At 42.7% G+C, this 26,554-nt stretch overlaps 1 protein-coding gene across 2 annotated transcripts in view; it reads right to left on the bottom strand.

The window, feature by feature from the left end:
- LOC120021299 (signal peptide peptidase-like 3) overlaps positions 1-25,876 on the bottom strand; it is a 51,377-nt gene extending 25,501 nt beyond the window's left edge. The window contains exons 1-9 of one of the 2 annotated variants that reach the window (XM_038964997.1): positions 25,398-25,876; positions 9,315-9,392; positions 8,980-9,089; positions 8,634-8,753; positions 8,231-8,309; positions 7,530-7,642; positions 5,515-5,621; positions 3,482-3,645; positions 2,954-3,141 (exon numbers count right to left, since the gene is read on the bottom strand). In XM_038964997.1, coding sequence (XP_038820925.1) covers positions 2,954-3,141; positions 3,482-3,645; positions 5,515-5,621; positions 7,530-7,642; positions 8,231-8,309; positions 8,634-8,753; positions 8,980-9,089; positions 9,315-9,392; positions 25,398-25,423 — 985 coding nt within the window. In that variant the 5' untranslated portion in view covers positions 25,424-25,876. The remainder of the gene's footprint in view (positions 1-2,953; positions 3,142-3,481; positions 3,646-5,514; positions 5,622-7,529; positions 7,643-8,230; positions 8,310-8,633; positions 8,754-8,979; positions 9,090-9,314; positions 9,393-25,397) is intronic. The other variant, XM_038964999.1, reaches the window with a different exon arrangement.
- Positions 25,877-26,554: the final 678 nt, after the last annotated feature.

Here is a 26,554-nt window from a genome sequence, read left to right as displayed (position 1 = left end):
TACAGATATCCCCTTACTATTAAGCAAAGCTTCCCTCAAGAAGGCAGAGGCTGTACTAGACATAAAAAATGACAAGGCAGTGATGTTTAAACAACCAGTGACTCTTGAACTTACTACCTTAGGCCACTATTGTGTAAACATTTTAGACAAAGACATCACACAGAGTCCATGCAAAAATGAGATTCTGACTGACACAGAGAACATGAGCACTAAAGAAAAACACAAAGTATTTTTAAAGCTTTACAATCAGTTTGGACATGATACAGTTGACAGACTTCAGAAGTTACTCAGCAGTTCAGGGAATAATGATGATGAGAAGTACGAAACTGGAAACAAAGTGTACTACAAACGAGTTGACTGTCAAGAGTGGAAAGGACCGGGAGTAGTCATTGGTCAAGATGGTGTGGTGATATTTGTGAGGCACGGAGGCATGATTGTCAGGGTGCATCACTCAAGATTGCGGAAAGTAAATGATCAACAAGATAGAGGGGCTGTTGCTGAGAATCAGTCTCCTACTGAAAATGACAAGGAGGACACAGTAACAGACACAAACCTACCAGATGTCGCATCCAATGATATGGACACCGAAACTGACACAGGAAATGGAGCAGAGACCTTCAACCATGCCACAGGTAATACTGTTGAGCGTTCAAATGAGGAAAACATTCAACAACAGCCACATGTGTTAAGAGAACATGGTTGTTCCAAACTGGACAAACTGTTAAATACATGGACAGAGAAAGTGGTATTCCACATACAGCAACCGTCATTGGACGAGCAGGAAAAGCAAAACACAAGAACTGGTACAACTTGCAGTACTCTGAACCAGCTACACTTTCTGGTACAACAGGGTCAGCTGACCTGTCACTTGTAGATAATATCAGAATTGAACCAATGGAAAATCGAGAAAAACAGAATGACATTCAAAATGATGATGTACTTGAAACAAAGGACATGTCATTTGACTCAGCTAAGCTAGATGAGCTCAGTAATTGGAGGAAAAATGGAGTGTTTGAGGAAGTCAAAGACATTGGCCAAAAGTGCGTCTCAACAAGGTGGGTGTGTACCCTTAAAGAATCCTTAACTGGAATAGTGCCCAAAGCACGTCTAGTGGCTAGAGGTTTTGAGGAGCTGGCTGCTAAAGAACTCCCAAAAGACTCACCGACATGCGCCTCAGAGTCACTCAGATTGCTGATGTCAGTGATCTGCCAGAAAAAATGGAAACTTAATTCCATAGACATCAAATCTGCATTTTTGCAGGGAACAGAGCTGTCAAGGGACATTCACATCCGACCTCCGCCCGAAGCTAAAAGTGAAGGAACACTGTGGAAACTAAAAAAGTGTGTGTATGGACTGGCAGATGGATCACTCTACTGGTACAACAAAGTCAAGGCAACAATGCTGAATACAGGTGGAAAAATGTCACAAGTGGATCCTGCAGTCTTCTATTGGCTTGATCAAGACTGCAATGTGACTGGAGTACTTGCCTGTCATGTTGATGACTTTATCTGGGGTGGCTCACAGACCTTTGCTTCAACTGTGATTCCACACCTCAAAGCTGTTTTCTAGGTTGGCCGTGAGGAGCATGATCATTTTTGTTATGTTGGCATAGAGTTTATTACAGTTGATGGAAAAATACTGATGCAACAGGAGAGCTATATCAAGAATCTTCAACCCATCCACATGGATTCTTCAAGAGCCGTACAAAGGAATTCCCCTCTATGTGGAATTGAAGCTGGTCAATTGAGGTCAAAGATAGGACAAATTTTATGGGCTGCGAGACAGAGTAGACCTGGTTTGATGGTTGCAACTTGGCATCTAACACAAAACACGCCACTGTACAAACCATTCATGAGGCAAACAAAGTTGTTCGTAAACTGAAATCACAACAAGTGACTTTAAAGTTTCAGCATGTTGGAAAAGATGACTCTTTGAAACTAGTTGACTTCAGTGATGCTTCGTTAGGTTATCACTGGTGGGACAAAACGGCACTTCCTACCTGTAGTTTGTGTCACTGACAACTACTCATTAGTTGATGCTGTGAAGTCAACCAAGTCTGTCACAGAGAAAAGACTTTGAGATTAGCAGCATCAAGGAACTTATTCAAGCACAGAGAATCCAGCGGATTCTGTGGTCGACCACAAAGGAACAGCTTGCTGACTGTCTGACTAAAAAGGGAGCATCCGGTCTTGTGCTCCTACAGGCTCTCGCTCCTACAGGCTCTCAGTAATGGAAAGTGGCAGCTTGAGTAATACAAATAAAAACTGTCACACAACCCATTTGTAATGGGGATCTTGAATAATACTTTAATTATGTTGTTGATGTTTTTTTTTCTTTAAAGAAAAGGGGGAGATTGTTAAGTTCATGTTTTAAGTATCCCTATATTTCTGTTATTACGGGGCTATCACTCAGTCAAGAGTGCGCATGCGCAGGAAGTCTTGTCGTTGTTGGACCTAGCCTTGAGTGTAATGCCTACCTTGTAGTGTGTTCATATAGTATAGTAAACTTTGTTAAACTGGAACCTTGTCGTTGTGTCATTTCGAGTTAACAAATAGCATCTCATTAGTGTGCAATATCTTGAGAATCAGCTGTACATGTGATGGAAGAATGCACTGTGCATGCAGAGGGTTGCAATTCCATTGAATTGGGAATAGTTTAACCAAAATATGAGACAAGGCCTAGAATTGCCTTGTGTAGTATCCCCCCAAAAATGTTCACTGTTATAAGCTAACTTTTTTGATGAATTTAAGCAAAATTCCCCAAATTTCCAGACTTAACTTCAAACGAAAAAATTCCGGAAATTTACCAGAAAGTTTCTGACTCTTTGCCAAGCACTAGTTACTACTCAAGGGTCGCTCTGACAGGAGGGTAGCTCTGACAGGAACAGGATTGGGCAGCCCTGTGTTACATGATGGTCCATCCCACCGCTCTCACTTCTCCACTCTGTTCTTACCCACAAAGTATCCGATGAGAGTGCAGTGGAAGTAGGAGACGCGCCCCATGCGTCCGGGTGTGCCTGGCCCCCCCGCCTCCCCGTTGGCTTGCTTCTTGTAGTTGTCGTAGCGCAGCACAAAGCACAGCAGTAGCCCCGGCATCACTATGTCCCCGATCCCCAGCATGGAGAAGTGACTGCCTGTGGAACTGGAGGGAGAGAGGGTTGAGATATAGGGGGAAAAGGGGGGAGGGATGGATGAAATATAGGGAGAAAATAAGAGGGGGAGGGAACCAAGACAAGGTGAAGGGCAGGATGCAAAGAGGAGGAGCGGGAATAATAAGGAGATGACATTCGTGGGTTGCGTCATAGCGGGAAGGTAAAAGCAGGAGTGAGAGAGGGTGGGAAAGGGCAAGAGAAGAGGAAATACAAGCGTGAGTTTCAGCGCTCATAACAACGGCAGAGGTTAATCAATACAGCTCTAGTGAATGGAGCTGGAGGTTCACACACAAGTCCAGCGACCCACCCCCCACGGTCAGGCTATGGTACCTGGGGAAAACTAGCTTGCCGGGCAGGGACAAGCGTGGGACGTCACGGCCCATCCCAGGGCCTAGGTGGAGCTTCCTGGAGAGCACGTCTAAGGGGTTGTCAGCCGGCTGGGTGGCCACCTTCACCATCACGTTGCTGTTGAAGATGTAGGCCGAGAAGAACACCTGCAGGACAGACAAATATCGAAGAGTCATCTACTGGGGCTCAAGCAATCCTAAGAAATTGCCACTGTTTGTAGTTCTGTCTTACACATGTTGTCTAACCACGACAAATGTGATTGAAGAACAGAGTTGGCCTTTAAGGCTCTACCATGGTGTAGAGCGGGAATAACCATTAACGTCAACTGTCCTGTTAGCATGGAAATGTCAGTCTATACCATTCTGCTCTATTCCCTGTTCTGCTCTGTCCACCTTAATTAACCTAAGAGACCTGGAACAGTGAAACTCTGTACCTTATGTCTTCGCACATACAGTAAGCCACTTTGACATCGTCTACAGCGACGAGGAGAGGGCCTTCGGAGTGTGGTGTCAGGAAAATAACCTCACATTCAACGTCAACAAAACAGATGATCGTGGACTTCAGGAAAGAGCAGAGGGAGCACCCCCTATCCACATCGACGGGACAGTAGTGGAGAAGGTGGAAAGTTTTAAGTTCCTCGGCATACACATCACGGACAAACTGAAATGGTCCACCCACACAGACAGTGTGGTGAAGAAGGCGCAACAGTGCCTCTTCAACCTCAGGAGGCCAAAAACACTCAAACTTTTACAGATGCACAATCGAGAGCATCCTGTTCGGCTGTTTCACCGCTTGGTACGGCAACTGCTCCGCCCACAACCGTAAGGCTCTCCAGAGGGTAGTGAGATCTGCACAACGCATCACCGGGGGCAAACTACCTGCCCTCCAGGACACCTACACCTCCCGACGTCATAGGAAGGCCAAAAACATTATCTAGGACAACAACCACCCGAGCCACTGCCTGTTCACCCCGCTATCATCCAGAAGGCGAGGTCAGTACAGGTGCATCAAAGCTGGGACCGAGAGACTGAAAAACAGCTTCTATCTCAAGGCCATCAGACTGTTAAACAGCCATCACTAACATCGAGTGGCTTCTGCCAACAAACAGACTTAATCTCTAGCCACTTTTATAATTAACATTAGGATGTAATAAATGTATCACAAGTCACTTAAACAATGCCACTTTATATAATGTACTCTATACCATCTACTGCATCTTGCCTATGCCGTTCGGCCATCGCTCATCCATATACTTATATGTACATATTCTTAATCATTCCTTTACACTTGTGTGTATAAGGTAGTTGTTGTGAAATTGTTAGATATTACTGCACGGTTGGAACTAGAAGCACAAGCATTTCGCTACACTTGCATTAACATCTGCTAACCATGTGTATGTGACCAATAACATTTGATTTGATTTTACAGCAGGGGTGGCAATCTAATTTTGCCCCGGGGCCACTTTTGGGGTTCACACACACCTTAATTTTTTTATGCATTTCCTCACTGTCAAAATGTGCTAAAAAAATTATCCTCTATCCATAGTTTTAGTTGGATTATATTTTACCAGGTTAGTCTCATTGAAATTAACCACCTCTTTTACAAGAGACCTGGCCAAAATAGCACACAAAGTTGCAGAAACATTTACAACATCAAACACAAAGCACTACAGTTTAAAACATATAAATGTATACATTGAACACCAAGATGGCTTGGGAATGTGTGGTGCAACTAGGGATCAAAATATTGACAGCCCCCCACTTCATTTTTCATCATAGTGTTTTGGAATTTTCCATGTTCCCCAACTGTCTAGCTTACATTTAGGTGATTATTAGCACGCTGGACACATTCAAGATATTTGTAACTTTTTTTTATTACTCAAACCACCCGTGGGCCGGATTGGACCCCCTCGCGGGCCGGATGACTCATGGCCCTGCCTGTGTTTTAGCAGTCATATATTTGGGTCAACTGGGTGGCGGTGGGGTGAAGGGAGGGGGGGGGGGGGGCTCTCTTACCCAGAACACGTCATAGATGAGCAGCCCTGACAGCAGCAGGCAAGACACCTTCAGACTGGGCAGGCGCACAAACGCTATCATGGCCACACACAGCCCCATGGCTAGAGCTGAGGAGAGAGAGAGGAATATCACACATGGAGGGAGGGGGAGAGAGGGAAAGAAATGCTCACACACACAGATCTCAGATAGACAGAGGAATCAAACCTTTATGAAGCTCAGAGAGCGAGAGAGAGCGCGAGAGCGAGAGAGAGAGAGCAAGAGAGCAAGAGAGAGAGAGCAAGAGCGAGAGAGCAAGAGCGAGAGAGCAAGAGAGAGAGAGGGGGGGGGGAAATCAGACATGAACTAGAGGTCTTCACATGTCCAAAAACCACCCAACCAAATATGCAGAAATTACATTTTAAAAACAGACTGTTCCCAATGGACCTAAGGACAGTCAGACCCACTCCGAAAAGGGCCGTGGTAAAGAGACCCGTGCTGGTTCGGCTCAGAGAGACCTGTTCAGATCTGAAAGCAGAACGAACGAAAACTCCCAACTGGGCGCTGCTAGCGCCATCAATAAACAAGCGATATTGGCCAAATGATCCACAGTTAGGTGCCCTTAACTGCGTATAACAAATTACAAAAACAACTATTCGTTGTGTAGCATATTCATATATAAATATAAAGGTAGACCAGCCTAGAAAGAACGAGAGAGATATGCCAGCACCATGGATTTCTTTAGATTGATCAGATATCTGTATAGGCTACTACTGCTATACGTGTACAGAAGGAGGCTAATTTGTAACATTTCTATCAGAATATTTTTTAGAAAGATAAGCATGATAATCGTTAGCCTAAAGGAGCAACTCTGCTAAGTCTAAAACAGTCTTCCTCACCCGAAGTTCAACTGTCAAGAGTCAGTTTGAGTGCACTGCCTTCATAGGCCTGCAGTAGCTAAGTCTAATAATAACCATACCACACCTACACAAAAGTTGCTTAACTTTATTAGGGTAATAACAAAAGTCAGTCAAGTCATTTATAATAAAAATACAAAATAGGCCTACAGAAGCTCTTACCAACAAAGGAGATTGCCTACCGTAGTCCTACCCAACAAATGACAGCAATAGATTAATGCTATTTATTTTACAACAGGCCTACTTTTAACATTGATATTTTTGTCATTTAGCCTTAAACTAAATACGGAGCACAAAGTTAGCCAACAAAAAGTAAAACATACCACTTTTTACATAAGTTATTTAAAGAACTGGTTTAGATTATTAATATAATAATGGATTTACAATAATAATAATAATACAACTAATAACACAATAGAATGAATACGAAAATAAATGAAAGGTAGAAAATTGCATCAAACCTAAATAGCACAGTCCATTAGGTCACACCAACATGCTGCTCATCTTTGTCCACTAGAATATTAAAACTTGTCCGAGGACATTCCCCTTGTCGGCTTCTTTTCACTATACTCTTCATCCTCTAACTTTTGTTTTACTCCATCTTCGCAATAAACAGTAGCTTAGGTTAAGGCTAATTTTACTCACTCGTCTCACCTTAGCAGCAGGCGCACATGAGATGAGCAGCCGGAACCAGTTTCAGCTGGATATAAGCTACATGATTTATTGAGTTGCAATTAGCTGACTCCGATAACAAGCGTGCGCAGTTCTCATCACACAAAATTAACAGAGGACAGGTCCAATAAGGTCGAGTCGGTAAATTAATTTTAATTGCACATACCCAAGGCCTGTGGCAATTATTTCAGTCCCAACCCTGATCCGAGACAAAAGTCTGAATTTAGGACCCGCGCCCGCTCCAGTCCCGATCTCGAAAATTCCGGTTCCGTTGGACCCATGAAGACCTCTAATATGAACACAAGCAGCTCAAAAACACATGTAATGGAGCTCAGAGAGTGAGACACACAAACTGAGATAGAGAAACTAAAGAAAGGCAATGGCAAACAATAATCTGAAATACGCCGTTTACGCCCCCACACACAAGGCAGTCATGACACAATGACATACCGTCCATGAGCAGCCAGTGTCCCGTCAGCACCCAGATCAGCACCAGCATGACAGAGAGGGAGAAGGCGAGGAGCTCGGCCAGAGTGAAGCGCCCACAGCAGCCAAACGAGATCCTACAGGGGGGAGGAAGGAGAGAGATGGTTTATACACACTGGACAATAATACACAATCTCTTCACTGGAAAATACATTATCTCTAAACGCAAGTCGATATGTACGGGGTTAAATATGTAGATATAGCAAAGTTTACTCAAAACCTAGACAAGGCGGTCCAGGTTAAGAGTTAAAATAAAGGCCAGATGCTTTACATTGTCAAACAGAAAAGGGGAATTAAAGAGTTGTGACATTGGAGACTTGGCTATGGTAGCCTCTCAGTTTGACATGTGGACCAACATGATACCATGCATCTCTAACATCATATTGATAAGCCTGAGGATGGATGGCGCCGAATCAGTTGTGCCTCTGGAGTGAATAGAGACTCATTAGCATATGCTGCGGAACAATTGGTATTTTGTTATTTTTGGTGCCAAAGTGATCACAGGCCAACAGGCACACACCGATTCAAATGGCATTATGCAGATTGAGATACAAGAGAGAACAATAGAGATAAAGAGTGAGAGCCAGAGGGGGGAGAGGAAGACAGCAGGGTCCTGGGAGAGAGAGAGAAAGAGAGAGAGACAATGGACAAAGAAACTTACTTACTTGTTTTGTGGGGAGCAGGGTCTGGTCAAGTACTGGCACATTGGCAACAGGAGGAATGCAAACGCAATTGTTGCAAGAACTGATGAGGAACAACAAAGAGGGAGATAGATAAGTGAACGAGTAAACGAGAGAGTAATCGTAACCAGACAGTTTGTTTCAGTCCATTGGTTTCCACTCAGTTTAACAGAGTGATAATCATTGTCATCTCACCCATAAGAAGTATGCAGAGAAATGTTTTTGTTAAATCAATGCATGATGATCTGCATTTTGCCTAACTGCACGACTAATATATCATGCTCTAAGGAAACAACTAAATTAATGTCTGCTTGCCTTTAGACAAGAAATTGCTCTGTAACATTATGGCACATTTGTTTGTGTGTGTGTGGTGTGCCGGGTCAGGTACCTGCGGTGCAAATGGTGAAAACCACCTGGACAGAATCGAAGAAAAAGAACATGACGAGCAGAGACACGGAGGCACCTATGGGCAGGAACAGAGCCTGCGTGGAGTCTATGGTTTGAATACCTGCAAGACAACACAATACATGCACAAGTGAGAATGCTCAAACACACAGATTGTCTGTGTCTATCACTATCATACACACAGGCATACACATTTCTGCATGTGCTGCATCTATAGCCTGGGTAACAGCAAACAAACCAACCACTAAATATACGGAATCCATGGTATGACGACTTCCAACTTGTAAACAGAAAAGAAAAACACACGCTCTGTATGTCTTATGTCTCACCAAATATGTGAGACTCACTGTTGTTTGTGTTGCCATTGTTGAAGGCCCCATTCGGGACAGGGTTACCATCCTTATCCTTCTCCTGGTTCTCACAGTCCATGTTCAACGATCTGCATGGGGAGAGAGAGGGAAAGGTGGAAAGAAAGGTTGACTAACTGAAATAAATCAAGCTTATATCACGGAGAGAATAGCAAAGACTTGTTTTTAAAAGAGTGGATAGCTCAACATAGGTGTTCAATGCTTACTATAATGGAAATAACATGATAAAGAAGATGAGCCCCATAGTGACGAGTGTTGGCCTATCTGGGATGTAAGCACTTGGACAGGGTACTCACCTGAAGCTGCCATAGACAATGAGGAGGATGGAGATGAGGAAAGTGGACACCTGGCTGGAGTCGACGAGTGAGTACGCCCTATAGACAGAGCGAGAGAGATTTCAGATGATCATCCATTTCCTCCACAGAATATATTACAGAGTAGCCCATAGTATACTTCAGTGTTGCATATGTCAACAAAGTTGTATTAATAACATGGCTAACTTTGCTACATTGAGTAAACGAGTTATAAGTGGGTCGATTTTTCTTTACTATTTTGTACATTGTAGCATAATAGTGAAGACATCAAAACTATGAAATAACATATGGAATCATGTAGTAACAGAAAAATATATATATTTTAAAATGGGAGATTCTTCAAATAGCCACCCTTTGCCTTGATGACAGCTTTGCACACTCTTGGCATCCTCTCAACCAGCTTCATGAGGTAGTCACCTGGAATGTATTTCAATTAACTGATGTGCTTTGTTAAAAGTTCATTTGTGGAATTTCTTTCCTTCTTAATGCGTTTGAGCCAATCAGTTGTGTTGTGACAAGTTAGTGGTGGTATACAGAAGATAGCCCTATTTGGTAAAAGACCAAGTCCATATTATGGCAAGAACAGCTCAAATAAGCAAAGAGAAACGACAGGCCATCATTACTTTAACACATGAAGATCAGTCAATGCAGAAAATTTGAAGAATTTTGAAACTTTCTTCAATTGCAGTCGCAAAAACCATCAAGCACTGATGAAACTGGCTCATGAGGACCGCCACAAGAAAGGAAGATCCAGAGTTACTTCTGCTACAGAGCATGAGTTTATTAGAGTTACCAGCCTCAGAAATTGCTTCCCAAATAAATGCTTCAGAGTTCAAGTGACAAATAACTGTTCAGAGGAGACGACATGAATTAAGCCTTCATGGTCGAATTGCTGCGAAGAAACCACTACTAAAGGACACCAATAATAAGAAGAGACTTGATTGGGCCAAGAAACACGAGCAATGGACATTAGACCGGTGGAAATCTGTCCTTTTGGTCTGACGAGTCCAAATGTACGATTTTTAGTTCCAACCGGAGTGTCTTTGTGAGACGCATGTATGGTTTCCACCGTGAAGCATGTAGGTGGTGTGACGGTGTGGGGGTGCTTTGCTGGTGACAGTCTGATTTATTTAGAATTCAAGGCACACTTAACCTGCATGGCTACCACAGCATTCTGCAGCAATACGCCATACCATCTGGTTTGCGCTTAGTGGGACTATCATTTGTTTTCACAACAGGACAATGACCCAACACACCTCCAGGCTGTGTAAGGGCTAATTGACCAAGGAGAGTGATGACCTGGCCTCCACAATCAGATGACCTGGCCTCCACAATCAGATGACCTGGCCTCCACAATCAGTTGACCTCAACCATTGAAATGGTTTGGGATGAGTTGGACCACAAAGTGAAGGAAAAGCAGCCACATGCCCAGCATGTGGGAACTCCTTCAAGACTGTCAGAAAAGCCTTCCAGGTGAAGCTGGTTGAGAGAATGCCAAGAGTGTGCAAAGCTGTCATCAAGGAAAAAGGTGGCTACCTTGAAGATTCTCAAACAAAACACTTTTTTGGTTACTACATGATTCCATGTGTAATTTCATAGTCTTGATGTCTTCACTATAATTCTACAATGTAGAAAATAGTAAAAATAAAGAAAAACCCTTGAATGAGTACGTGTCCAAACTTTTGACTGATACTGAACGTTTGGTGTTGTCGATGTTTGATGCTGTGAAACTTGGGAAATAGCAAGTACTGTCATGTAATGATAGCTTGGTTGGGACAGGCGAGCACATCAGCGGAGGAGCTCGAATGATTTCTCTCTGTCACATGGAAATAGTTTCAGTGTTTAGCTGTATATAGTCAGCTAACTATTTGGTTGCTTTGTCTTGTTTCTACCAATGTAATTCCTATGGAAACAGCCCAAGTTGCTTGCTATAGCTAGCTAGTTGGTCAGGCAAATTAGCGGTACGGTAGCGGTAAATTTGGGCTGCGCTCAAAGCGTCAACCTCAGCTGTCACTTTCACTAGCTAGCCATAAATGGCAGCTAACTAGCCACTGAAATGAAGGCTAGAGTAATTTGTGTTTATCTGTTGGGCTTAGGTTATGGTTTGTCATGTTTGCAAGGTACAGATACTCATTGGCTTGTCTTCCTATTATTTGACAGCTTAGCTGCCGTGTTAAGGTAGTAGATGCCTGTGCAGTGGAGCTCATATGAGAAGGATATTTGTTTACAAAGCCAGCTAACAAACTACTTGTTTTGGCCTATTTCTACTGATGCAATTCATTTGGAAACTGTCCCAGCTTCGTAACTAACCAGCCAACATTGTCTAACTCTGTAGCTAGTCAAGCAAGAGTTGAATGGAGGAGAGAGAGGGAGAGAGTGTGGAAAGGGAGCCGGGTAACTATCACAATTTATTATGGAAACCCTTTATTAGGAAGAGAGTATGTGTATGGTTGAGAGAAAAAAAGAGGAAGGAAGAGACATTGTGTGTGAGTGAGTTGTTCCTGACTACAATTGCATCCTATTTGTTGCTCCTCTCCCTGTTACTCTGTTCCTCTAGGTCAGTGAAAGCAAAGGACATGATATGGAGTCAGGGCTCAGCAGCAAAAAGGCATGGAGGAAGAGGAGTTAGAGATGATTGGAGGGATAGAGATGTGGAGAGTGGAAGCAAAGTGAGAGGACCGAGGGAGAGCACACCTGAGAGGGAAGCCTACGTTTCCATGGAGTGTGTCTGCCCCAAGTCCCACCCTTGTACCACACAGCCTGGGCCTAAAGTGACAGTGGCAGGGGGTTTGGAGTCGTTTTTAAGTGGTAGGAACATATCTGCTCTAGAGCTTGTAATGGGTTACACCAAAAGAATGGGTGGGGTTGGCCATCTTGACCAACCGAGGAGCTATTACAATATTGGACGCACAGGCAGAAAATGGTGGAAGTATGTGTTTGGGGGATGCTCAACATTGCCATCATAAATTGTGTGGGGGACCCTGCAAAAGGCCCCTTACCAGAAATCCCAAGTGCTGGTACCTAAAGCATTCAAAATTCAGCTTGTGCATTCACTTTGTGATATGGCTACAGTGGCAGGAAGAGGAGAGCCAAGAGTGTGGCACCAGGGCGTGTGAACTGAGTTGTAACTCATTTGAAAGCAGGTGAAGTTTGAAGGGCACAAGAGAGGGTGCGTGGTGTGCATCCGGAGTGGATGCAGGGCAAAGAGTGGGAGAAACCTCTGTTGGGTAGTCCACGTGTTCTGTGACACTTTGCAGGGTGGGGCCGTGGTTCCAGAAGTGATATTTTGTAGGCTAAATGCAAACACTAAAGTGACAGTGTGAAATACATCCTACAAATAATTTGTCTCTGAACAGTTGTGTATCTTCTCTCTTTGTCTCTAATACTTGTTGCATTAACTGAATTGTCAAAGTAGGCTACTATTTCTACATTGTGTTTGATTTTAATTTCACCAGGTAGGCCAGTTGAAAACAAATTCTCACAACTGTAACCTGATAAAAATAAAGCAACGCAGTGCGACAAAAAACAAGAGTTACACATGGGATAAACAAAAGTACAGTCAATAACACAATAGAAAAATCAATACACAGTGTGTGCAAATGGAGTAAAGAGGTAAGGCAATAAATAGGCCAATAGTAACAAAGTAATTACAATTTAGCAAATTAACACTGGAGTGATAGATGTGCAGATGTAGTTGTGCAAGTAGAAATACTGGTGTGGAAAAGAGCAAAAAAAGTAAATAAAAACAATATGGGGTAGGTAGTTGGATGGGCTATTTACAGATGGAATGTGTACAGCTGCAGTGATCGGTAAGCTGCTCAGATAGCTGATGCATAACCTCTTGAGCCTATGGGGGCGCCATTTCGACTTTGTAAAAATGAGTTCCCAAATTAAACTGCCTCGTACTCAATTCTTGCTCGTACAATATGCATATTATTATTACTATTGGATAGAAAACACTCTAGTTTCTAAAACCGTTTGAATTATTTCTCTGAGTGAAACAGAACTCATTCTGCAGCACATTTCCTGTCAGGGAGTGAGATTTCAGAAATCGAGGTCCCTGTTCTGAGGTCAGTTTATAAGTCCCCATGTAAGCCATCGGGCTACATGCACTGCATACGCCTTCCTCTAGATGTCAGTAAGCGGTGAGAATTTGAATGGAGTCGATTGCGCAATCTGGGGCCCTATATAAGACCGTGGAACGGAAGTACCGTCCTTTTCAACGGTGCGCCTGGCGCATCAGGGACATCACTATGGCCTCCTGCAAAGCTTTCGTTTTAGCAGTTCTGTATCTCCGGTCATGTTTTTATTCGTTATAGTTGTTAAAGACATCATAAGGTAGTTAATTTAAACCGATTTATAGCAGTTTATATCAGTTTATTGCGATTTTCCTGGATTTCTTTGTCATGCGCTTTCACGAGTTGGACACCTCTCCAGTGGGTGGCTAACGTTAGCGGCTATTTCGACAGGACAAGAGGACATCTTTCAACCAAAAGACGATTGTTCTGGAGAAAGGACACCTTGCCCAAGATTCTGATGGAAGCTCAGCAAATAGTAAGCAGTCTTTATGCTGTTAATTCGTACTTATGTTGACAAATGTCAAATAATAATTCCGCCATGAATTATGGTGCGGTCTCGCTTTAGCGCACGCTGTATTGCGCAGTAAAGTTAATTTTAAAAATCTAACACAGCGATTGCATTAAGAACTAATTTATCTTTCATTTGCTGTCCAATCTGTATTTTTTAGTCAAGTTTATGAATAGTTTTCGATTAGATTAGGTGCCTCTCCAAGATGGCGCCGGACAGATTGCTTGAAGTTTTGGCCACTAATCACATTGTATAACCACGATTTGTGCCGCTAAATATGCACATTTTCGAACAAACTCTATATGCATTGTGTAATATGATGTTATAGGACTGTCATCTGAAGAATTCTGAGAAGGTTAGTGAAAAAATTAATATATTTTGGTGGTTTATACGTTATCGCTATGTTTGGCTTGAATCAATGCTGTTGTGATGTTTGCTATTGTGGTAAGCTAATATAACGCTATATTGTGTTTTCGCTGTAAAACACTTAGAAAATCTGAAATATTGTCTGGATTCACAAGATCTGTGTCTCATATTACCTAATGAGTAATTAGGTAATACACGTTGCTCTCTGTAGTTATTCTAGTCGCTTTGGTGAGAGTTGTGATGGTGGCTGCAATGGTAAACTATGATTTATACCTGAAATATGCACATTTTTCTAACAAAACATATGCTATACAATAAATATGTTATCAGACTGTCATCTGATGAAGTTGTTTCTTGGTTAGTGGCTATTTATATCTTTATTTGGTCGAATTTGTGATAGCTACTGATGGAGTAAAAAAATGGTGGAGTAAGAAAGTGGTGTCTTTTGCTAACGTGGTTAGCTAATAGATTTACATATTGTGTCTTCCCTGTAAAACATTTTAAAAATCAGAAATGATGGCTGGATTCACAAGATGTGTATCTTTCATCTGGTGTCTTGGACTTGTGATTTAATGATATTTAGATGCTAGTATTTACTTGTGACGCTATGCTAGGCTATGCTAGTCAGCTTTTTTACTGATGGGGGTGCTCCCGGATCCGGGTTTGGGAGGAACTAGAAGTTAAAGTTAGTGAGGGAGATATAAGTCTCCAACTTCAGCGATTTTTGCAATTCGTTCCAGTCATTGGCAGCAGAGAACAGGAAGGAAAGGCGGCAAAATGAGGTGTTAGCTTTGGGGATGACCAGTGAAATATACCTGCTGGAGCGCGTGTTACGGGTGACTGTGTTGTTATGGTGACCAGTGAGCTGAGATAAGGCGGAGCTTAACCTAGCAAAGACTTATAGATGACCTGGAGCCAGTGGGTCTGGCGACGAATACGTAGCGAGGGCCAGCTGACGAGAGCATACAGGTCGCAGTGGTGGGTATTATATGGGGCTTTGGTGACAAAACGGATGGCACTGTGATAGCAAACTGGATGCAGTCTGAGTAGAGTGTTGGAGGCTATTTTGTAAATGACATCGCCGAAGTCGAGGATCGATAGGATCGTCAGTTTTACGAGGGTATGTTTGGCAGCGTGAGTGAAGGAGGCTTTGTTGCAAAATAGGAAGCCAATTGTAGATTTAATTTTGAATTGGAGATGCTTAATACGAGTCTGGAAGGAGAGTTTACAGTCTAGCCAGATACCTTGTCCACATATTCTATGTCAGAACCGTCCAGAGTAGTGATGCTAGTCGGGCGGGCGGGTGCGGGCAGCGATCGGTTGAAGAGCATGCATTTAGTTTTACGAGCGTTTAAGAGCAGTTCGATGCCACAGAAGGAGTGCTGTATGCCATTGAAGCTCATTTGGAGGTTTGTTATCACAGTGTCCAAAGAGGGGCCAGAAGTATACAGAATGGTGTCGTCTGCGTAGAGGAGGATGAGGGAATCACCCGCAGCAAGAGCGACATCGTTGATATATACAGAGAAAAGAGTCGGCCCGAGAATTGAACCCTGTGGTACCCCCATAGAGACTGCCAGACAACAGGCCCTCTAATCTGACACAGTGAACTCTGAGACGTAGTTGGTGAACCAGGCGAGGCCGTTGAGTCTGCCGATAAGAATACGGTGATTGACAGAGTCGAAAGCCTTGGCCAGGTCGATGAAGATGGCTGCACAGTACTGTCTTTTATCGATGGCGGTTATGATATTGTGTAGTACCTTGAGCGTGGCTGAGGTGCACCCGTGACCAGTTCGGAAACCGGATTGCACACCGGAGAAGGTACGGTGGGATTCGAAATGGTCAGTGATCTGTTTGTTAACTTGGCTTTCGAAGACTTTAGAAAAGACAGGGCAGGATGGATATAGGTCTGTAGCAGTTTGGGTCTAGAGTGTCACCCTCTTTGAGGAGGGGGATGACCGCGGCAGCTTTCCAATCTTTAGGAATCTCGGACGATACGAAAGAGAGGTTGAACAGACTAGAAATAGGGGTTGCAACAATGGCGGCAGATAATTTTAGAAAGAGAGGGTCCAGATTGTCTAGCCCAGCTGATTTGTACAGGTCCAGGTTTTGCAGCTCTATCAGAACATCTGCTATCTGGATTTGGGTGAAGGAGAGCTGGGGAGGCTTGGGCCAGTAGCTGCGGGGGGTGTGGAGCGATTGGCCAGTGTTGGGGAAGCCAGGTGGCAAGCATGGCCAGCCGTAGAGAATAGCTTATTGAAATTCTCAATTATCGTGGATTTAAAAATCGGTGGTGACCATGTTTCCTAGCCTCAGTGCAGTGGGCAGCTGGGAGGAGGTGCTCTTATTCTTCATGGACTTTAGTGTCCCAGAACTTTTTGGAGTTAGAGGTACAGGATGCAAATTTCTGTTTGAAAAAGCTAGCCTTTGCTTTCCTAACTGACTGTGTGTATTGGTTCCTGACTTCCCTGAAAAGTTGCATATCGCGGGGACTATTCGATGCTAGTGCAGTACGCCACAGGATGTTTTTGTGCTGGTCGAGGGCAGTCAGGTCTGAAGTGAACCAAGGGCTATATCTGTTCTTAGTTCTACATTTTTTAAAGGGGCATGCTTATTTAAGATGGTGAGGAAATTACTTTTAAAGAACATCCAGGTCTCCTCTACTGACGGGATGAGGTCAATATCCTTCCAGGATACACGGGCCAGGTCGATTAAAAAGGCCTGCTCGCAGAAGTGTTTTAGGGAGCGTTTGACAGTGATGAGGGGTGGTCGTTTGACTGCGGACCCATAACAGATGCAGGCAATGAGGCAGTGATCGCTGAAATCCTGATTGAAAACAGCAGAGGTGTATTTGGAGGGCAAGTTGGTCAGGATAATATCTATGAGGGTGCCCATGTTTACGGATTTAGGGTTGTACCTGGTGGGTTTCTTGATAATTTGTGTGAGATTGAGGGCATCTAGCTTAGATTGTAGGACGGCCGGGGTGTTAAGCATATCCCAGTTTAGGTCACATAACAGAACGAACTCTTTAGATAGATGGGGGGCAATCATTTCACATATGGTGTCTAGGGCACAGCTGGGAGCTGAGGTGGGTCTATAACAGGCAGCAACAGTGAGCGACTTATTTCTGAAGAGATTCATTTTAGAAAATTAGAAGCTGGAACTGTTTGGGCATAGACCTGGAAAGTATGACAGCCTGCAGAGTTCTATCTCCACAGTAGATTGCAACTCCTCCCCCTTTGGCAGTTCTATCTTGACGGAAAATGTTGTAGTTGGGGATGGAAATCTCAGAATTTTTGGTGGCCTTCCTAAGCCAGGATTCAGACACGGCAAGGACATCAAGTTTGGCGGAGTGTGCTAAAGCAGTGAGTAAAAAAACTTAAGGAGGCTTCTGATGTTAACATGCATGAAACCAAGGACTTTACGTTACAGAAGTCAACAAATGAGAGCGCATGTGGACACACAGGGCCTGGATAAACCTCTACATTACCCGAGGAACAGAGGAGGAGTAGGATGAGGGTATGGCTAAAGGCTATCAAAACTGGTCGTCTAGTGCGTTGTGGGCAGAGAATAAAAGGAGCAGATTTCTGGGCGTGGTAGAATAGATTCAGAGCATAATGTACAGACAGGGGTATGGTAGGGTGCGAGTACAGTGGAGGTAAACCTAAGCATTGAGTGATGATAAGAGAGGTTGCATCTGTGGGGGCACTAGTTATGCTAGGTGAGGTCACCACATGTGTGGGAGGTGGGACAAAAGAGGTATCTGAAGCATGTTGAGTGGGGCTAGGGGCTCCGTAGTAAAATAAAACAATGATAACTACCCTAAACAACAGTATACAAAAGAATACTGACATTAGAGAGAGACATAAAGCAATCATAGGTGTTGATTGGGAGAGCTAGCTAAGACAACAACTAGAGGTCGACCGATTAATCGGAATGGCCGATTAATTAGGGCCGATTTCAAGTTTTCATAACAATCGAAAAATCGGTATTTTTGGACACCGATTTGGCCAAATTTATTATTATTATTAATTTTTTTACACCTTTATTTAACTAGGCAAGTCAGTTAAGAACACATTCTTATTTTCAATGACAGCCTACGAACGGTGGGTTAAGTGCCTTGTTCAGGGGCAGAACGACAGATTTTTACCTTGTCAGCTCGGGGATTCAATCTTGCAACCTTACGGTTAACTAGTCCAACGCTCTAACCACCTCCCTTACATTGCACTCCACGAGGAGCCTGCCTGTTACGCGAATGCAGTAAGAAGCCAAGGTAAGTTGCTAGCTAGCATTAAACTTATCTTATAAAAAACAATCAATCATAATCACTAGTTAACTACACATGGTTGATGATATTACTAGTTTATCTAGCGTGTCCTGCGTTGCATATAATCGATGCGGTGCGCATTCGCGAAAAAGGACTGTCGTTGCACCAACGTGTACCTAACCATAAACATCAATGCCTTTCTTAAAATCAATACACAAGTATATATTTTTAAACCTGCATATTTAGTTAATATTGCCTGCTAACATGAATTTATTTTAACTAGGGAACTTGTGTCACTTCTCTTGCAACAGACTCAGGGTATATGCAGCAGTTTGGGCCGCCTGGCTCGTTGCGAACTGTGTGAAGACTATTTCTTCCTAACAAAGACAGCCAACTTCGCCAAACGGGGGATGATTTAACAAAAGCGCATTTGCGAAAAAAGCACAATCGTTGCACGACTGTACCTAACCATAAACATCAATGCCTTTCTTAAAATCAATACACAGAAGTATATATTTTTTAAACCTGCATATTTAGCTAAAAGAAATCCAGGTTAGCAGGCAATATTAACCAGGTGAAATTGTGTCACTTCTCTTGCATTCATTGCGCGCAGAGTCAGGGTATATGCAACAGTTTGGGCCGCCTGGCTTGTTGGTACCTAATTTGCCAAAATTGAACTTAATTATGACATAACATTGAAGGTTGTGCAATGTAACAGGAATATTTAGACTTATGGATGCCACCCGTTAGATAAAATACGGAACGGTTCCGTATTTCACTGAAAGAATAAACGTTTTGTTTTCGAAATGATAGTTTCCGGATTCGACCATATTAATGACCAAAGGCTCATATTTCTGTGTGTTATTATGTTATAATTAAGTCTATGATTTGATATTTGATAGAGCAGTCTGACTGAGCGATGGTAGGCAGCAGCAAGCTCGTACGCATTCATTCAAACAGCACTTTCGTGCGTTTTGCCAGCAGCTCTTCGCAATGCTTCAAGCATTGAGCTGTTTATGACTTCAAGCCTATCAACTCCCGAGATTAGGCTGGTGTAACCGATGTGAAATGGCTAGCTAGTTAGCGGGGTGCGTGCTAATAGCGTTTCAATCGGTGACGTCACTCGCTCTGAGACTTGGAGTAGTTGTTCCCCTTGCTCTGCAAGGGCCGCGGCTTTTGTGGAGCGATGGGTAACGATGCTTCGAGGGTGGCTATTTTCGATGTGTTCCTGGTTCGAGCCCAGGTAGGGGCGAGGAGAGGGGCGGAAGCTATACTGTTACACTGGCAATACTAAAGTGCCTATAAGAACATCCAATAGTCAAAGGTATATGAAATACAAATGGTATAGCGAGAAATAGTCCTATAATTCCTGTAATAACTACAACCTAAAACTTCTTACCTGGGAATATTGAAGACTCATGTTAAAAGGAACCACCAGCTTTCATATGTTCTGAGCAAGGAACTTAAACGTTAGCTTTTTTACATGGCACATATTGCACTTTTACTTTCTTCTCCAACACTTTGTTTTTGCATTATTTAAACCAAATTGAACATGTTTCATTATATATTTAAGGCTAAATTGATTTGATTGATGTATTATATTAAGTTAAAATAAAACTGTTCATTCAGTATTGTTGTAATTGTCATTATTACAAAATATTTTATTTTATTTTATTTTAATCTGCAGATTAATCGGTATCGGCTTTTTTTGGTTCTCCAATAATCGGTATTGGCATTGAAAAATCATAATCGGTCGACTCTAACAACAAGGGGTAAGACAACAGCTAATCAGTTAAGACAACAACAACAGGTAAAATGTCAATGATTGGGCAGAGAGGGTCAGTTAACTACACACAGGGCCTGAGTTCGAGGCTGGGGTCGACAAATAAACAAAATCAACAAAAATGGAGTACCGTGACTAATCAACAGTCCAGCAGGCATCAGCTATGTAGCCAGGTGATCATAGGGTCCAGCCTGTGTCAGGCCTGGTCTGTACTAAATCTTATTGAGAGAGGTTACTTACATTTTAAAACTTTTTTTCTGAGAGTCCTTTAGGTGCCACTCCTTTACTGAGGAGTGGCTTCCGTCTGACCATTCCACCATAAAGGCCTGATTGAGGACAACCATCTCTGCAGCACTCCACCATCACCACAGAGGAACTCTGGAGCTCTGTCAGAGTGACCATCGGATTCTTGGTCACCTCCCTGACCAAGGCCCTTCTCCCTCGATTGCTCAGTTTGGCTGGGCAGTCAGCTCAAGGAAGAGTCTTGGTGGTTCCAAACTTCTTCCATTTAAGAATGATGGAGGCCACGGTGTTCTTGGGGACCTTCAATGCTGCAGACATTTGTTTTTGGTACCCTTCCCCAGATCTGTGCCTTGACACAATCCTGTCTCTGACCTGTACGGACAATTCCTTCGACCTTATGGCTTGGTTTCTGCTCTGATATGCACTGTCAACTGTGGGATCTTATATATACAGGTGTGTGCCTTTCCAAATCATGTCCAATCAATTGAATTTACCACAGGTGGACTCCAAGTTCTAGAAACATCAAGGATGATCAATGGGAACAGGATGCACCTGAGCTCAATGTCGAATCTCATAGCAAAAGGTTATCTAAAATGTCAACAAAAAAGCTGTCATTATGGGGTAGTGCGTAGATTGATGAGGGAAATTTATTTTTCTTCCAAATGTTAGAATTTATTCAAATAATTCACTCCCTCCCGAGACAATACATGTTAAGAGTCACCTTTGGCAGCAATTACAGCTGAGAGTCTTTCTGTATAAGTCTAAGAGCGGTCTACGCCTGGATTGTTCAACATTTGTGACCCGTTTCAGAAAACTAGGCTTATGTCACTACTTCACAGGAGAGCCGTTTGAATGGGAACTTTTGTTTTTTAATCAAAATGCGTTTTTTTGTTGTTGCAGAAATGCCTTCTCGAACATGTCAACTTTCATGTGCCTTAATAACAAACTTGTATGCCATCTGTAAATACAAATAAAATTGTTAAATTACGAGCCTAGTTGGTTTAGCCAAAGAAAAAGTGAGGCAAACTTCCCGCTAGCCCTGATTGGCTGAGATAATGAATGGGGTGGAAATGACAAGAGATGAGTTTGGATTGGTCTGCCATATAGCACACTTCTGTCTATTTGAGCTGGTCAGTATGTCTAGGTAATCCTGTCTAACGTGGCTTTTTTAAATTAAAGTTATGTATTAAAACAGCATACGCATTGCTCTCCACTTTCTGGAGGACTGAGTTTAGAAATCAGTGGAATTAGAGTATGATAGCTAAGGAAATGGAGAAAACACCTGTCTCCGGATTACATCAAAATACGGGCAACCATGGCATCCCACATGAGACGTGTCCAACCATGAATGATGTATACGACGAGTAAGATAGTCTAGCTAGCTACATTTTCAGATATTACATGTTTCAAATTGACATAAAGAGCCATTTGCTTAGCTAGCTATAGCCAAATGTTAAGTAGCTAACATTGAACCTGGTTGGTTAGCTACCTGCAGATTCATGCAGGGTAGTAACGTCATGAGTTGTGATTATGCTTCATTGTTTACCTAGATAGCTAATGTTAGCTGGCTGGCTCGCTAGCTAACGTTACTGGTGTATGACCTTATTCGTATCTCAGAGCCATTTTCTTAGCTAGCTATAGCCTAATGTTAGCTAGCTTCCATTGAACGTGGTTGGTCAGCTACCTGCAGATTCAGAAGATGAAAACAGCCTAACCAGCTCTGCTAGGGCGAGTAAAATGGTCAGAGTGGGGTGTTCTCTCATTATGTGTCTGGAAGTAGCTAGCTAGCTAGCTAGCCAATGTTAGCCAGTTAACGGCTGTGAGGTCAGAACGTTCGGATCAACTCTACTCATCGGCCAGAGCGTCCAGTGTGTGCTCTGAACGCGAAACGCTTTGAATTTACGAACGGACAATCACCAATGCTCTGGATAACATAACAGCCTAACCAGCTCTGCTAGGGCAAGTAATGTTCAGTGAGCTGTTCTCTCTCACTTAGATGTCTGGAAGTAGCTAGCAAGTTGGCTTGTGTGCTTGACTGGTGTTAGTAACATTACATACAGATCAACCCTTAAAAAGTGATGGGTAGTGCTAAAGCTTAAGAGGGTGTGAATGATGCTGAACGGGTATAGACAAAGAAGGGCTCTCCAATAGCAGTACCAAAACATTCAAAGACCATTTTCTCAAAAGTGAGTTTACAAGTTTATCAACTTTCAAAGCAAAAATACTTTCCCATTGTTCCTAAACTATAGTGTATGAAATACCATTTTGTAGCTCTGAGTCTCTACTTTTATCCAATGTAAAAAAACATTTAAAAAAAACATACATAGGGCCGATTTGAGCCGTTCGGTCACATTTGCACATTATTCTTTTCAAAATTCTTCAAGCTCTGTCAAATTGGTTGTTGATCATTGCTGGACAACTATTTTCAGGTTTTGACATAGATTTTCAAGTAGATTATAGTCAAAACTGTAAAATGCAGATTTGGCCATGTGTTTTAGGTTATTGTCCAGCTGAAAGGGGTGGCAGGTAGCCTAGTGGTTAGAGTGTTGGACTAGTAACCGAAAGGTAGCAAGATCGAATCCCTGAGCTGACAAGGTAAAAAATCCATCGTTTTGCCCCTGAACAAGGCAGGGCACTGTTCCTAGGCAGTCATTGAAAATAAGAATGTGTTCTAAACTGACTTGCCTAGTTAAATAAAAGGTATAAAAAAAGGTCTATTCACCTCCCAGTGTCTGGTGGAAAGCAGACTGAACCAGGTCTTCCTTTAGAATTTTGGCTGCAATTAGCTCAATTTAAACAAAAATTTAATCGTGAAAATCTCCACAGTCCTTAATGATTACAAGCACACCCATAACATGATGCAGCCATCCAGAGCATCCAGGGTCAAGCATCCAGGGTCAAGCGCCCCACCAAAGGGCACATCGACAGATCTCCCACCAAGCCAAATCGGGGACCCAAACCAGCAACCTCTCGGACACCGGCCCAAGCTCCCAACCACAAGGTCACCAACCATCTAAGATGTCCAACACAGTTCCCCCGAGAGCTGCCCCTCAACCATCCTAGACCTCCCCACACAAAAAAAAATCTCACCCTCCACTCCCCATGGTTATGGAGAGTGAATGAAATCGTTTCTTTGTCATCTTGCTAGGTAGTTATCTAGCTGTGTCCATCTGGCTAGTATTATCAAGCCAGATGGGCTCCCGAGTGGCACAGCGGTCTAAGGCACTGCATCTCAGTGCTAGAGGCGTCACTACAGACACCCTGGTTTGAATCCAGGCTGTATCACAACCAGCCATGATTGGGAATCCCATAGAGCGGCGCACAATTGGCCCAACGTCATCAGAGTTTGGCCTGTGTAGGCAGTCATTGTAAATAAGAATTTGTTCTTAACTGACTTGCCTAGTAAAATAAAGGTTAAAATAAATAAATAAACAAGGGCTTTCTGCAAAATAGCAACATTAGTGTAGCTAGCTAACTAACATTGGAATCTAGACCAAACCTAAACAACACACACAGACATGCATTGCCAAACAATGCTACTGCCGCCTTCTGGTTTGGAATATTTTAACAAGGCTGAATGGCTGACGACTTCAAGGTCTTTGCTGTGTTAACACAAAATAGATCGACTGCCGACACAGGCAAACGTTTGACAATCCTACCGGTGTGTCTGAGCTATAAATGGTTGCCTCCACATCAATACTTAAAAACAATACTAGCCATTTAGATGGCACATAATTTGACTTTAATAATGCCATGATCTGCAGCATAGGCCATTCATTTAAAAACATCAAATGTACAGCTAAAGTGGACGAAATGACCCCATTTCCAATTGCGAAAAATCGATAAATGACACGGATGGACATGTTATTTATCAGTCTACCTAATATTGGTCTGCATGGCACCACTTGCTATCACACATAAAAAATTAAATTAGAAAACTATTATTCTGGCACATAACAGTAGGGATTGCAATCAGTTAGTTATAGCTAACAATGCGGGAAGATAAACCCCGATTTACAGATCAATGCCTTATTTAGCCAGCTAGCTACTCTTAGGAAGCAGGTTATTATGATGGACAATCAAGATAACAAGCTAGCTAACGTTAGCTAAACAAGCTAGAGGTGTTGACTTGCTAGCAAGCCAGCTGCGCACGTCATTAACAAAATAAAAATGGATGACTCAATAACATAGCTATTTCTCTCCGACTTTATAAAACACCGGGCGTGTCATAAATGTATCACAATGACAACATAATTATTGTGTGAAAAAGTAAACATTCCATGAATAAAGCCGGTGAGCTTTTCTGCTAACGTAGTCTGGCTTGCAAGCGTAAACTGGTTCGGTAGGCTAGCTACGCTCATAGGCTCCCTTTGTGTGCAACTGGCTAACGAGATATAGCAATAAGATATTTATGCATACAAAAAAACGTATATTGACGAGAGGCTTACAAGCTAGATAACTAACTAAATAATATTATTTTGGTAGGAGTTGGCTAACTAACATCAGTTATATACAACCTTACAGATTCGTCTACCTTGTATAACCATTTCCGTATGACCAATGAAATGCCAACATTAAGACGAGCGGCTAAGTTAGCTAACTGGCTGATAGCGAGCTAGCCCTATACTTGGACCGTAGTTAGCTAGTTCACTAACACAATTTGAAAACAGGGCCATCTAATTCTAGTTAAGCAAAATAGCGGCTGATTTATTTAGGAACGAAGCAGGTTGTCAACTATATCTCTGTAAAAAAAAAAGTAAATACAGCAATCAAGTCAGGCTATTAGCCAGCTCGTGCAATGGCTATACCTATGCGCACTCACCAAGAAGAGTAGCCTTGCTCCGCCATGTCACCGACGACAACAGTCAGTGGTGGGTTCCGCGACTGTTGAGATTCGGTTCCCTGTGGCCAAAACGAAGGACCTGGTGGACACAATTTCCGCCTTTACTTCAAGATGTCTTTTTTAACAGTTACTATTTGATAACAACATGGCGATGTACCCCAGCCCCCATCTAGCAAACACTAGTCGAATAGCTTCCAATCGAATGACAATGATGGTTTGCTAGCTGGCCAAGACAAAGCACCCCGAGAAAAACTGTATATTTCGTCAGTTTCGCGAGTGTCCTGCAGTCTCACTGCCCTTACAGGCCCGAGTCTCAATTGATCCTATACTCGCTGTAAATCCATATTTAGGAGTGTTTTCTAGCGTCTATATTCATATATTCCCGAAGTCTGCACCCTTCGCTGTAATGGATGCCGCGCAGACAGCTTTGTTTTCTATGGCAAGCCAGTCACGTGCACGCGCAATATCGCCCTTGCTGGAAAGGTTTCACGAGTAATTTGTGTGCACTGAAGTGCAATGGAAACACGTGAATTGGGGTGTATTCATTCCACCGATTCTGTTGCGAAAGTTTCTTAAACGGAACGAAACGGGGAGGGACCTTCCTGAATTTTTCCAATAGAAACTCTTGTCTTTTTACATTTTAAAATGTTTTCTTGGCAAAACAGCTTATTCGACACATTTTGCCATGGGACACAAAACAATTGTTTGTTTCAGTTTTATAACTAATTATACACATTTTGCAATGAGACAATGTTGATTTTTTAAGCTAATTTCCTGCTATTCTAAACCTTCTGCTACGAAAAGTCACTTCTGAGAGCTGCATCCCATGTAGTCAAAATCCACTTGTTAGTTGGCCGTGACCACGTTTACATGCACACCAATATCAAATCAAATCAAATGATATTGGTCACATACATGTGATTAGCAGATGTTATTGCGAGTGTAGTGAAATGTTTGTGCTTCTAGCTCCGACAGTGCAGTAATATCTAAGAAATTACACAACATATACCCAATACACACAAATCTAAGTAGGAATGAATTAAGACTATATACATATGGACGAGCGATGTCAGAGCAGAACGGACTAAGATACAGTAAAATAGTATAGAAAACAGTATATACATATGAGATGAAAC

Source organism: Salvelinus namaycush, chromosome 26 (assembly GCF_016432855.1).
Source record: "Salvelinus namaycush isolate Seneca chromosome 26, SaNama_1.0, whole genome shotgun sequence".
NCBI classification, from domain to species: Eukaryota; Metazoa; Chordata; class Actinopteri; order Salmoniformes; family Salmonidae; genus Salvelinus; species Salvelinus namaycush.
This window is presented reverse-complemented; position numbering and strand designations above follow the sequence as displayed.